The sequence below is a fragment of the Eleutherodactylus coqui genome, chromosome 1 (genome assembly GCF_035609145.1).
Source record: "Eleutherodactylus coqui strain aEleCoq1 chromosome 1, aEleCoq1.hap1, whole genome shotgun sequence".
NCBI classification, from domain to species: domain Eukaryota; kingdom Metazoa; phylum Chordata; class Amphibia; order Anura; family Eleutherodactylidae; genus Eleutherodactylus; species Eleutherodactylus coqui.
In genome coordinates, this window is record NC_089837.1 from 39,884,792 (window position 1) to 39,900,620 (window position 15,829).

Here is a 15,829-nt window from a genome sequence, read left to right on the forward strand (position 1 = left end):
TTGACTACACACCCGAGTCCTATCTGACTGTGGATGGGACTACTTAGGGGTGCTGTTGTCCTCTCTCTCTCTAGGCTTGTCTGCACCTATTGGGTTCCAACCCTAGAAACTACCCACAACAGTGGACTTCTTTTCCTCTTTCTAACCTAATACAGTCACTCTCTGACTACTATACGGAGTACCACCTCCGACCGGCTCTATATAGATTGACAGCAAAGTCACTGGCGTACCAAAGGATGCCGACAAACTCATAGGGGACCTGCTTATGCAGCCCCTTATGGGTAAAGATAGACTGGAGAGAGGCTGAACCTAGACAACAGAAAACCCCTCTTGACACTGGGTTTACTGTTGAGATAGTTCAACCCGGGGAACTATTTCTTCACTATGAATGTAGACGCATGAAATTGACCACTACATACTAAGGGTCATTCAGCTCCAACTCTTCTCACTATATAATCTGACATAATACGGACATTGACCAGAACACTGTCCGGTCCGACTAATAGTGATGCTTTGTGGGTGTGCGTATTTTGAGAGCTAGAGAAGGAAATTACAACCGTTTGATACGTAATTCCTTTAACAGAAACAGGTGGAAAAACCGTGTATCCACCGCGGAAAAACCACATTGTTAAACTTTTTTCACTAACCCTGGTGACGATTGGTCCACGATAAAAAGACGGCATATTAACTGATGGTATATTTACCTTTGCTCCTGAGGAACTATCCAAAAATTGGATAGGGAAACGCGTCGAGCCTATCATTGATCGTTGTTGCATGGCACTACTGCAGGGCGGGAGCCTACAGACTCTTACCTACCTGGTGCTATTGCAAGCTCTCTTTTTGAGCTATTAGATCTAGCACCATTGATGTGCAAGAGCCTGTTTGAAGGATCTGGATGCAAAATGCTTAATGGTATTGTAGCCAGATCTTCAAACAAAATAACAAATATGCAAATGAACACTGTGGCTTAATTGGGGATTGACCAGAAGACCACATATTCACCTGGTGGATTCTATATCAATCACCTAGAGGTGGACCCACACCCTGAATAGTGGAATTCAGCAGGATCTTGTCAATTGATAATACCTGCTTCTATATATCTATATGTACCAGCAGTGCACTAATCATTAAGGGACACCCCTAGACACACTGTGAGGGACTATACATCTGTCTCCACGAAGTGTAAAGGAAGTTAATCCCCCATTCAATCTAAGACCAGGGTACTTCCCTTTTCTGGTTTTTCTTTTGTTTCGTCTTGATTTATGTTTGTTAGTGTCACTGTAAGCCCACGTTTTTAGAATTACTTATAGATATAAAATTAATAATTTTTATTTATTATCTGTGAAGGGTAACCCCACTTTCCTAGACGAGGCCCCAAGTGCCAAGTAGCACTTTCACTCATGGTTCCTGATTCGGATTTGCTTGCTAAGGCTCGGATGCGGACTCCGGGTACCTTCCGATCCACTTTACACACTTCTCTTTGACTTTTCCCGCCAAAACTCTCCAACAACGCTGGCTCATGGATAAGATGACTTATGGGATCTTCTATTGTCACTCGGACAGTAGCGGGCGTCTCCGCAATCACTTGCTTGTCGCTTAGGCTGCTTGCAGGATTCACCTGCTGGGCCGTTCTGCGTGCTGAAATGGCAGCAACTTTGTCCAAAACAGCCCTCACACACGTCCTACCGGCGTGGGGCTCTCCCAGCAGGCTCTCCTGTCTCTCAGACAACCGATCCTCCAAACCCAGGCCCCATATTATTCTCACCCCACCGTTTTCTGACCAAACACAAAATTTCCCTCAGGGACAGACTGGACAAAGAGAAAAGGACTCGCCGGCAACTCTTGGAAAGGGCTTCTTCAAGCTTCTTGTTGGGAGACATCTTTATTCACCGAGGTGCACCAATTTAACCCATTCTTGGACCTAGTACTAAAACTACCTCAGTTTCTCATTAGAGAGTTGTAGTACCCTTCTGGGTCTCTACACTTATCAACTGGATAGGGGATAACTTGCTGACTGGTGGGGGTCTCACTGCTCTGAAGAATGGGGGGGTGGGGTTTCACCAGCATCTACTCTGCAGGTTTACTGCACCCCCTGCTGTGAGGAGGAGACTGAATGAAGCGTTGGTCGGGCAAGAACACCCGTGTTCTGTTCACTTTTAATGGGACTCACAAGATATTTTAATCAGCCCCACTTAGAATGATGTCACTGAGGGGGGTTGAAGCAATTCCCTCCCTTCCCCCCTCCCCATGACAGGAGAGCAGGAGACCAGAGCCCCACTTTCGAGATTTGTGGGGGTCTCAGCCAGAGATGCAACATGAAGCTTCTGGGCCACAATGCAAAATCTGTAATGGGGCCCCCAACTACAATACTTAAGTCATCGTACTGGGCTCCCCATATGGAAAAGAGAAGCCTTATGGGCCCCCTAAGGATCGCGGAATTGGGTGCAACCGCATCCTCTGCATCCCCTATAGTTATGCTCCTGGCCACAGCGGTGAAAAGGGACCTGTACTGTGGAAAGGGAATAACTTGAAATTCTGGTACAACCATTTTAATCTGTATATCCTGTAAGGAACCATACATATTCTACCTATCTAGGTCATATTCTATGTATCATCCATCTCTCTAGTTCATTAGGATTAGAGATGAGCGAGCATTCTCGCTAAGGGCAATTGTTCGAGCGAGGATTGCCCTTAGCAAGTACCTGCCCGCTCGAGACAGAAGGTTTGGGTGCCGGCGCGGGGGAGCGGCGAGTAGCGGCAGTCAGCATGGGGGAGCGAGGGAGAGAGAGATCTCCCCTCCGTTCCTCCCCGCTCTCCCCCGCAGCTTGAGCAATTGCCCTTAGCGAGTATGCTCGCTCATCACTAATTAGGATCTATCAGGTTGATTAGTTATTCTCATATCTATCTCTTTTATATCTATCTCATATGTACCATATCTATCTATCTATCTTAGTTGGAGAAACTAAAGCCAAAAACAAGGGCCAGAAGCTGAAATTAGTGTCAAGCCATATAGTGGGAGGTGAGGGGGGGATAACAAGGATGTAATATAACGGTACACTAGATGGACCCTGCGCTGCTCCTGCCGTCAGTCTTCCATGTTTCTTTATAGAGGTCATACTAGTGGTAAAAATTAAAATCTCCGTCCATGTGATCCCGCTGGTTCCTGGCTGCCCTTTCCTCCTCATTACAAGGAGCCTACTTACCATTCTCACTGCTCCTACAACATTACTGTTAGCTCATTGGTTCCCACCATACAGAACTGACCATATTGGTGGCCAGGGGCGTAGCTAGAGGCTCATGGGCCCGGGTGCAAAAGTTTAGCTTGGGGCCCCCTTCCAGACCCGTCCACCCACCACTCCTTTTCACAGCTACTCCTTGTATATCACTTTTAGCTACATTACAGTTTTTTTTAATGACCTATCAATGGATCATTAGTAATCAGGGGTTTTAGATTTTTAAAACATCCAGAACACAAGCCTCAAGGCACGCTGTGCTTCCCCAAGAAAGAAAAAAATAATTATATATACACATACATACATACAGGCACACATACATTGGAGACAGCATGAGCTAACGTTTATAACATGTTAGGGCTCATGTGCACGACCAGGTTTTCACCACGTATTATGCACACGTGGTAATCCCAGCATGCTCTTTCTCTGCGTACCACGTAACGTGAGCCCTGTACACTTGTATGATACGCTGCCCATACACATTACATTGTTTCCATACGCATTGTCACTCTAAACAGAGTGGGGAATTAAAAAAAGAATCCCCCTGTGCATGTGCAGTGCTACACAAAGCCATATGTGGTCCCTGCCGGCAGCGTGCACGGCTGGGAAATGTGTGACATGCCGGTGGTCTCCCACAGTGTTGTAGGCTTATGGCTGTGGCATTGAGCCCTTAGTCACCAACACAGCGGCTCAGTTCTAGCATACCTCTAATAGTGAAGTCAGGTGCCGGCTCGCAGAACCCCCCTCACTCACCCCCACTCCCCATCACACAGAACAACCCTCACTCACCCCCACTCCCCATCATACAGAACCCCCCTCACTCACCCCCACTCCCCATCACACAGAACCCCCCTCACTCACCCCCACTCCCCATCACACACAGAACCCCCCTCACTCACCCCCACTCCCCATCACACACAGAACCCCCCTCACTCACCCCCACTCCCCATCACACAGAACACCCCTCACTCACCCCCACTCCCCATCACACAGAACACCCCTCACTCACCCCCACTCCCCATCACACAGAACACCCCTCACTCACCCCCACTCCCCATCACACAGAACACCCCTCACTCACCCCCACTCCCCATCACACAGAACACCCCTCACTCACCCCCACTCCCCATCACACAGAACACCCCTCACTCACCCCCACTCCCCATCACACAGAACAACCCTCACTCACCCCCACTCCCCATCATACAGAACCCCCCTCACTCACCCCCACTCCCCATCACACAGAACCCCCCTCACTCACCCCCACTCCCCCTCACTCACCCCCACTCCCCATCACACAGAACACCCCTCACTCACCCCCACTCCCCATCACACAGAACACCCCTCACTCACCCCCACTCCCCATCACACAGAACACCCCTCACTCACCCCCACTCCCCATCACACAGAACACCCCTCACTCACCCCCACTCCCTATCACACAGAACCCCCCTCACTCACCCCAACTCCCCATCACACAGAACACCCCTCACTCACCCCCACTCCCCATCACACAGAACACCCCTCACTCACCCCCACTCCCTATCACACAGAACCCCCCTCACTCACCCCAACTCCCCATCACACAGAACACCCCTCACTCACCCCCACTCCCCATCACACACAGAACCCCCCTCACTCACCCATCACACAGAACACCCCTCACTCACCCCCACTCCCCATCACACAGAACCCCCCTCACTCACCCCCACTCCCTATCACACAGAACCCCCCTCACTCACCCCAACTCCCCATCACACAGAACACCCCTCACTCACCCCCACTCCCCATCACACAGAACACCCCTCACTCACCCCCACTCCCTATCACACAGAACCCCCCTCACTCACCCCAACTCCCCATCACACAGAACACCCCTCACTCACCCCCACTCCCCATCACACACAGAACCCCCCTCACTCACCCCCACTCCCTATCACACAGAACCCCCCTCACTCACCCCAACTCCCCATCACACAGAACACCCCTCACTCACCCCCACTCCCCATCACACAGAACCCCCCTCACTCACCCCCACTCCCTATCACACAGAACCCCCCTCACTCACCCCAACTCCCCATCACACAGAACACCCCTCACTCACCCCAACTCCCCATCACACAGAACACCCCTCACTCACCCCCACTCCCCATCACACACAGAACCCCCCTCACTCACCCCCACTCCCCATCACACACAGAACCCCCCTCACTCACCCCCACTCCCTATCACACAGAACCCCCCTCACTCACCCCAACTCCCCATCACACAGAACATCCCTCACTCACCCCCACTCCCCATCACACAGAACACCCCCGTCCCCCCCACTCCCCATCACACAGAACACCCCTCGTCCCCCCCCCCCCCCACCACCACACAGAACACCCCTCACTCACCCCCACTCACCATCACACACAGAACACCCCTCACTCACCCCCCTCCCCCCTCTTAGTCATACCGAGGACGTTCCCTCTCACTGACTGCACTTACTTTCACTATGGTCTCTGCGCAGCAGGCAGCCTCTCTTGCACATCAGTGCTTCCTCCCGGACCTCCGATCAGACTCCTCCCCTCTGATGATCTCTGTGCTGGAGAACCAGATGGGGGAGGGGTCTGAGCGGAGGTCCTGGGAGGAAGCACCGATGTGCAGGAGAGGCTTCTTGCCTGCGCAGAGACCATAGTGAAAGTAAGTGCAGTCAGTCAGTGTCGTGGAAAGTAAGCCCCGTGGGCCCCCAGGGGCCGGGTCGCAACCGCACCCCCAGCACCCCCTACATGTACGCCAGTGTTGGTGGCCGATCTTCACATTCTCTGCTGTTCAGTTCTTTAGTTCTCCCTCACTTGGAAGTTCTGGAAGCCGTTATACAGGACACTGGATTGTTCCTATTACTTCCTAGAATGGATCTTCTCTTCCCTTAGTCTGACTTGTTACATAATACAATAATACAGAAAAGCTTACCTCCCCGGTCAGCAGGTAGATGATCTCTAAGGTGACGTTTAATATTCTTTTGGTAACTTCATTCTTGGCTTGGTCCATCGTTGGTGGGTCATTCAGGGAAACGACAGTTTTGGCCAACAATTTGAAAATACTGAATGTTTCTAGTAATGTTGGCACCTTCATGAAAAAAGGAGAGGCTTTCAATAAAATAAGGACATATCTGATATGATAGAGGATTCATTTGGGCTCTCCCTGGAAGCGCTTAGTTTACTTTGACCTTCATCTCGTTTTTTTTTTGGAGAATTTATATTAATATGACAGGCATTCCTGGACATGGAGGTACTAGTGAGGAGTCCCTACATGGGACCCCACTAAGTACCGGGTAGGTCCCATTTTTATTCCATATTCTTCTCAATTGCAGATATAATTGTTTGGAGGAGCGCTTACCTGATCCTGGTTTATTCATTCTTTCCCATTAAACTATATATCGGTCTGTTCACCAAAGGGTCAGCAAAACAAATCTGCATGCTTTAATTCATGTGTGGACGCCCGTGATTCCCTTTGGGGGGGGCAGGAATTGTGGGTGACCCGCACAGATTCTACAGTTCAAATCCACCGGTGGACATTGTGCCTTAGTCAGATATTTCTTTGGTTATGGACGTACAATAATAAGAATTTCATAAGTTTTTAAACATTTATTGACAAATACATCAAGTTTAGATAAAGACTCAATATTTACAGTGTTGATCCTCATTTTCCAAGACTTCTGCAGTTCGCCCCGGCATGCTGGATATCAGCTTGTGGGCCAAATCCTGACTGATGACAACCCGTTCCACCTATTAGTGCTTGGGGTTTATCATAGTTTCTGTTCTTTTGTTTGCTCACCCGCTTTTTGAAGATTGATCACAGGTTCTCAATGGGATGAGATCTGGGAGTTTCCTGATCGTGGACACAAAATATCTGTTTTGTTCACTAAGTGGGTCGGATTCTGCATGTGGGAGGCCCACAGTGGATTCTGGCTATAAGCCCAGCCGATGACACTGCGTACCTCCTATAACTGTTCTGCGGAGGCTCGCAGGCGGGCATGCGCATTATAGGGTTGTTTATTTGTATTTCCCACTCCCTTGCTTAGCGATGACGTGGGTACCTGCAGCCTATACACAGGTGTTAATTGCATATGGGCTACGGTTCAGACAGCTCGTGGAATACACTATTTGTATCCGCAAGTGTGCATGAAATTGAAGATGCATGCCTTTCAATGCCCACCTTTTACCGCAGATCATCCGCCTGCATTCGGCCTCCGTACTGCGGATGGGCCAGACCTCGCGCTGGTGCACAGTACAGTGTGTGACGCACCGTCGCTAGGCGATGACCTGGATCCCTCCGGCTGCAGAACGGATGACTTTCGGTGACATGGATGGAATCAGTCTGTGTGAGGCTCGTACCAAAATAGAACATGCTGCTTCCCCCCCGTGAGCGGAAAACTCAGTTGATTTCCGCTCAATCGGCAGGAAAAAGCAGTTTCACATCGCATGTTAGGGGCAGCATTTGCTGCGGGATCCGCAGCACTGTACTGCAAATACACCCGTGTGCATTCAGCCTTTATTGAAACGCGATGTATTTGTCAATAAAGTGTGGATGTGGACAGCACCTAGATGGATCTGATGTACACACGAGAAAATCCCTTGGTCCTCTTATAATCCACCGAAGTAGGAGAGCAGCCCAAACATGGGAAAAGAAGAATTCCCCCCAAAATGCAGGATGATGGTGGCGGGATAATGTTAGAAAATACTGCCGTGTGCTCAAATAAGAGGACAGAAATAAAGGTCTGGGTGCTCACTCTAGAAGGGGGAGGCTCCCCAATGTAGAACAATGGGGTGTAACCTCCCCCTTGGAGTCCCAGAATAGCCTGTAGATGACTGGAAGTGTTTCCTTGGTGGAGACATGCGGCATCAACCAGAGATCAAAATTTTACATGTTCCTATAGATTAGATAAATGAAGACTAGAGTTCATCCTGCAAAAAAACAAGGCCTTCTAGAGCTCCGGCAATGGGAAAATAAAATTAACACGGCTCTTGGAATGTGGCGACACAAAAGCAAACCTTTATGCTTGGTATCGCCGGAATCGTGCTGACTCAGAGAATAATGTTTTCACTAGAGATGAGTGAGCATTGCCCTTAGCGAGTACCTGCCCACTCGAGACAAAAAGGTTCAGGTGCCGGCGCGGGGGAGCGGTGAGCAGCGGCAGCGGCAGTCAGCAGGGGGGAGCGGGGGGGGGGGGGGATGGGGTCACATTATGGGTAAAAAAAAAACCTTCAACATATTTCAACAACCTAACCAACCATGGACCAAGTTGACACTTAATTTTTTTTAATTTTTATTTTTCTTCTGCGTCTCTTCTGTATATAATTCCGAACGAAAACATATTCTCCGTCCTGTATACGAATAAGCGCTACGGCGCATACGGGGCCCCAGCATACCCCCATGTCAGTTATACTCCACCGGTTGGAGTCGTTCTGAAAGACTCATGTATTGCTCTTTTTACTCAGTGCGGTAGGATATCAATAAAACTTTCCCATATCTCGAAAAATCCCTCTACCTGCGTCTCCGTTTGGAAAGAGGCTTCCATCCAGTCCATACGCATAGTAAAGGAGAGCTTCTCCAAGAAGAGTTTGAAGGGGGGGGGGGGGCTCACGTCAATCCAAGTCTGTAAGATCGTTTTCACCCCTGCCATGGCTACCATGAACAAAAGCTTACGGCGTGCTGGGGTACATCTTTGTTTATCTGGGTTTATATACCCGAAGATTGCCCAGACCGGGTCCAGTGGGGCTGCTGAAGTCAGGTTAGTTATAGTGAAGCGGATGTACTCTGTTCCAGAAACTCCGGACCACCACGCAGTCCCACAGACAGTAATGGAGGCCCGCCCCCAAAAAACACATATATAAAGACACAAAAACAATAAGAAAGCATTAATATAATTATATAAGGAGCACCTTCATAAGCCCGATAACTAAATTGTTAATATACACCCCCTGGGACAATCAAAACGTGATTGCCGGGGGTCTCTTGGGGGGTTATGAATAAAGTTTTCTATGTTTGAATTAAGCCGGCATAGAGGAAAACAGAGTGACGTCACTACGCTGCGCGTTCCAAAGGTGCCTGCTGGACGTGATGACGTACATTGCGTGTGAGCGTCACCACGTAGCGACGGAACACTGAGTAATGCCGTGAGCGCGGTGAGTAGATACCGTTCTATATATCTTGACTTTGAGGGTGTTTTGTATGCTTGACAAGGGCCATCTGGTGGCCGAAACGCGTTGCATCCATCTTTTATCCCTCATGTGAGGCGCTACGTGTGTATACCTGTGACCTTTGGGATTTTAGAATAAAGAAGAAAAAAAACTTCCTCTGGTTGATACAGCATGTCTCCACCAAGGAAACACTTCCTGTAATCCACAGGCTATTCCAGGAATCCAAAGGGGGAGGTTACACCCCATTGTTCTACATTGGACAGCCTCCCCCTTCTAGAGCACCCAGACCTTTATTTCTGTCCTCTTATTTGAGCCCACGGCAGTATTTTCTAATATTTGTCAATAAAAGTTTAAAGACTTATGAACCCCTTATAATTGTACTTCAGTAACCATAGAAACATCTGAGATCTAAAACACTGAAGCAGCAAACTTTGTGAAAACAAAACTTTGTGTCAAACTTTTGGCCCCGACTGTAGAGGAGACGTCCGGAATCAGATGGGGGGCAGAGATGGGAATATATATTTTGGCTGGAGCGGCCCTTTAAGGGAACAGTTATGTCCATTATTTTGTCCCTACGATGGAATAGAACAGAAACCCTCGCTAAGAATGGGGGGGGGGGGGGGGGGGGGGCGGCCGAGATGGGAGGCGGTGTGGGTGGAGTCGCTCGGAGGACGTATCCCCGAGGAGCTCTGGAACAAGTCCTACCCCTCGACTTTGGAACGGCGCCCCACCTCAACTCTAACAAACGCAGGCTAGAGGCGGAGAGTCTTGTTCCCCTTCACCCTTTCTCCCTTCCCTCGTCCCTCCCCTGTATCTCGAGTCTCACTACCCCCTCTTCTCTTATCCCCTCACTTCTCCTTGTCTTCTTTTCTTATCTATTTCTTAAGTTGTTTTAGATTCTTGTTACTAGAGGTCGAGATGTACACCTTTGCCCCACATTATACCCCGGCAATACCTAGCCACGGGATTTTCCCCATCCATTAACCCTTAGGGCACACTAGCCCAATACTGGAGGGGCCCTTAAGCGGCCACCCCTAGGGGGGTATGGGCCGCAGATCGCATGGTACATCCCCATGTTCATTCAATATGTTTCGATATATATCCCAATTTATGCAATATCTTGCCATTGAGTTCAGACCCGGCCACGGCCCGGTCCCGGGATGTTCTCATTGTTATCAACCAAATTTCATTCCATTTCCCCCCCCCCCATCTTTGGGAATGCCAATAGTACGCAGCCGACTGTCACTCAATCCTGGAATGTACTTCTTTATATTATTGATAAGTCGGTCTTGTTCAGGATACTGGGTTGAATGCGAAGTACCAGAGGAAAACCAATCAATACATTGTGAAAGGAATAGAACAGAAACCCCGAACACAGAGGTGAGCCGAGTGTAAAGGGTCCGACAAGCAGCAAACCCTCCGCCGCCTCTTACCTGCCGGCCGGAGTCACACACAGAGCTCTATATATCCTCTGGCTGATAACAGAGACACCAGCAGGGGCCAGGACCTGCTACACTGCAATAGCTGAAGGACCTGCAATGACATCATCATCGTGTGATCAGTACATAAGGGGCAGATATTGCTTTTACTCAGCACCTCAGTAGCATTGAGCAATTACAGCAACCTCATTGGTTGTTTGGGACACTGCCCCCATTGTGTAAACACGAGCACGCACTAGCACACCATGCACACGCAACGACACGTACCATATGCATTGCGTTAACACTAGCACGCACTAGCACACGCAGCGACACGTACCATATGCATTGCATAAACACGATCACGCACTAGCACACGCAACGACACATACCATATGCATTGCATAAACACGAGCTCGCACTAGCACACCACACACACGCAACGACACGTACCATATGCATTGCGTAAACAAGAGCACGCACTAGCACACCACGCACACGCAGCGACACGTACCATATGCATTGCGTAAACACGAGCACGCACTAGCACACCACGCACACGCAACGACACGTACCATATGCATTGCGTAAACACGAGCACGCACTAGCACACCACGCACACGCAACGACACGTACCATATGCACTGCGTAAACACGAGCACGCACTAGCACACGCAACGACACGTACCATATGCATTGCATAAACACGAGCACGCACTAGCACACACTAGCACACCACGCACACGCAGCGACACGTACCATATGCATTGCGTAAACACGAGCACGCACTAGCACACGCAACGACACGTACCATATGCATTGCATAAACACGAGCACGCACTAGCACACCACGCACACGCAACGACACGTACCATATGCATTGCGTAAACACGAGCACGCACTAGCACACGCAACGACACGTACCATATGCATTGCATAAACACGAGCACGCACTAGCACACCACGCACACGCAGCGACACGTACCATATGCATTGCGTAAACACGAGCACGCACTAGCACACCACACACACGCAGCGACACGTACCATATGCATTGCGTAAACACGAGCACGCACTAGCACACCACGCACACGCAACAACACGTACCATATGCATTGCATAAACACGAGCACGCACTAGCACACGCAACGACACGTACCATATGCATTGCATAAACACGAGCACGCACTAGCACGCCACGCACACGCAACGACACATACCATATGCATTGCGTAAACACGAGCACGCAATAGCACACCACGCACACGCAGCGACACGTACCATGTGCATTGCGTAAACACGAGCACGCACTAGCACACCACGCACACGCAGCGACACGTACCATATGCATTGCGTAAACACGAGCACGCACTAGCACACCACGCACACGCAACGACACGTACCATATGCATTGCGTAAACACGAGCACGCACTAGCACACGCAACGACACATACCATATGCATTGCATAAACACGAGCACGCACTAGCACACCACGCACACGCAACGACACGTACCATATGCATTGCGTAAACACGAGCACGCACTAGCACACGCAACGACACGTACCATATGCATTGCGTAAAAACGAGCACGCACTAGCATACCACGCACACGCAACGACACGTACCATATGCATTGCGTAAACACGAGCACGCACTAGCACACCATGCAACGACACGTACCATACGCATTGCGTAAACACGAGCACGCACTAGCACACGCAACGACACGTACCATATGCATTGCATAAACACGAGCACACTACGCACACGCAACGACACGTACCATATGCATTGCATAAACACGAGCACACTACGCACACGCAACGACACGTACCATATGCATTGCATAAACATAAGCACACACACTAGCACACCACGCACACGCAGCGACACGTACCATATGCATTGCGTAAAGACGAGCACGCACTAGCACACGCAACGACACGTACCATATGCATTGCGTAAACACGAGCACGCACTAGCACACGCAACGACACGTACCATATGCATTGCGTAAACACGAGCACGCACTAGCACACGCAACGACACGTACCATATGCATTGCGTAAACACGAGCACGCACTAGCACACCCCGCACACGCAGCGACACGTACCATATGCATTGCGTAAACACGAGCACACACTAGCACACCACGCACACACAACGACAAGTACCATATGCATTGCGTAAACACGAGCACGCACTAGCACACCACGCACACGCAGCGACACGTACCATATGCACTGCGTAAACACGAGCACGCACTAGCACACGCAGCGACACGTACCATATGCATTGCATAAACACGAGCACGCACTAGCACACCCCGCACACGCAACGACACGTACCATATGCATTGCATAAACACGAGCACGCACTAGCACACGCAGCGACACGTACCATATGCATTGCATAAACACGAGCACGCACTAGCACACCCCGCACACGCAGCGACACGTACCATATGCATTGCGTAAACACGAGCACGCACTAGCACACCACGCACACGCAGCGACACGTACCATATGCACTGCGTAAACACGAGCACGCACTAGCACACCAAGCTCACGCAACGACACATACCATATGCATTGCATAAACACGAGCACGCACTAGCACACCACGCACACGCAGCGACACGTACCATATGCATTGCGTAAACACGAGCACGCACTAGCACACCACGCACACGCAACGACACGTACCATATGCATTGCGTAAACACGAGCACGCACTAGCACACCACGCACACGCAGCGACACGTAACATATGCTTTGCGTAAACACGAGCACGCACTAGCACACCACGCACACGCAGCGACACGTAACATAAGCATTGCGTAAACACGAACACGCACTAGCACACCACGCACACGCAACGACACGTACCATATGCATTGCGTAAACACTAGCACGCACTAGCACACGCAGCGACACGCAACGACACATACCATATGCATTGCGTAAACACGAGCACGCACTAGCACACCACGCACACGCAGCGACACGTAACATATGCATTGCGTAAACACGAGCACGCACTAGCACACCACGCACACGCAGCGACACGTAACATAAGCATTGCGTAAACACGAGCACGCACTAGCACACCACGCACACGCAACGACACGTACCATATGCATTGCGTAAACACTAGCACGCACTAGCACACGCAGCGACACGTACCATATGCATTGCATAAACACTAGCACACACTAGCACACCGCGCACACGCAACGACACGTACCATATGCATTGCATAAACACGAGCACGCACTAGCACACGCAGCGACACGTAACATATGCACTGCGTAAACACGAGCACGCACTAGCACACCCCGCACACGCAACGACACGTAACATATGCATTGCATAAACACGAGCACGCACTAGCACACCACGCACACGCAGCGACACGTACCATATGCATTGCATAAACACGAGCACGCACTAGCACACCACGCACACGCAGCGACACGTATCATATGCATTGCGTAAACACGAGCACGCACTAGCACACGCAACGACACGTACCATATGCATTGCGTAAACACGAGCACGCACTAGCACACCACGCACACGCAGCGACACGTACCATATGCATTGCGTAAACACGAGCACGCAACGACACGTACCATATGCATTGCGTAAACACGAGCACGCACTAGCACACCACGCACACGCAACGACACGTACCATATGCATTGCGTAAACACGAGCACGCACTAGCACACGCAACGACACGTACCATATGCATTGCGTAAACACGAGCACGCACTAGCACACCACGCACACGCAACGACACGTACCATATGCATTGCATAAACACGAGCACGCACTAGCACACCACGCACACGCAACGACACGTACCATATGCATTGCGTAAACACGAGCACGCACTAGCACACCACGCACACGCAACGACACGTACCATATGCATTGCGTAAACACGAGCACGCACTAGCACACCACGCACACGCAACGACACGTACCATATGCATTGCATAGACACGAGCACGCACTAGCACACCACGCACACGCAACGACACGCACCATATGCATTGCGTAAACACGAGCACGCACTAGCACACCACGCACACGCAGCGACACGTACCATATGCATTGCGTAAACACGAGCACGCACTAGCACACCACGCACACGCAACGACACGTACCATATGCATTGCGTAAACACGAGCACGCACTAGCACACCACGCACACGCAGCGACACGTACCATATGCATTGCGTAAACACGAGCACGCAACGACACGTACCATATGCATTGCATAAACACGAGAACGCACTAGCACACCACGCACACGCAGCGACACGTAACATATGCATTGCGTAAACACGAGCACGCACTAGCACACCACGCACACGCAACGACACGTACCATATGCATTGCGTAAACACGAGCACGCACTAGCACACCACGCACACGCAGCGACACGTAACATATGCACTGCGTAAACACCAGCACGCACTAGCACACCACGCACACGCAACGACACGTACCATATGCATTGCGTAAACACGAGCACGCACTAGCACACCACGCACACGCAGCGACACGTAACATATGCATTGCGTAAACACGAGCACGCACTAGCACACCACGCACACGCAGCGACACGTAACATATGCACTGCGTAAACACCAGCACGCACTAGCACACCACGCACACGCAACGACACGTACCATATGCATTGCGTAAACACGAGCACGCACTAGCACACCACGCACACGCAGCGACACGTAACATATGCATTGCGTAAACACGAGCACGCACTAGCACACCACGCACACGCAATGACACGTACCATATGCATTGCATAAACACGAGCACGCACTAGCACACCACGCACACGCAGCGACACGTAACATAAGCATTGCGTAAACACGAGCACGCACTAGCACACCACGCACACGCAGCGACACGTACCATATGCATTGCATAAACACGAGCACGCACTAGCACACCACG

At 50.5% G+C, this 15,829-nt stretch overlaps 2 protein-coding genes across 2 annotated transcripts in view; one reads left to right on the forward strand and one right to left on the reverse strand.

Moving 5' to 3' along the window:
• The window catches only part of LOC136608755 (zinc finger protein 271-like), a 122,218-nt gene extending 115,046 nt beyond the window's left edge, over window positions 1–7,172 (reverse strand). Inside the window, exon 1 of the mRNA XM_066589128.1 lies at window positions 6,189–7,172. Coding sequence (XP_066445225.1) covers window positions 6,189–6,350 — 162 coding nt within the window. The 5' untranslated portion in view covers window positions 6,351–7,172. The remainder of the gene's footprint in view (window positions 1–6,188) is intronic.
• LOC136607801 (zinc finger protein 605-like) overlaps window positions 1–15,829 on the forward strand; it is a 432,755-nt gene that overhangs the window by 266,172 nt on the left and 150,754 nt on the right. The window lies entirely within an intron of this gene.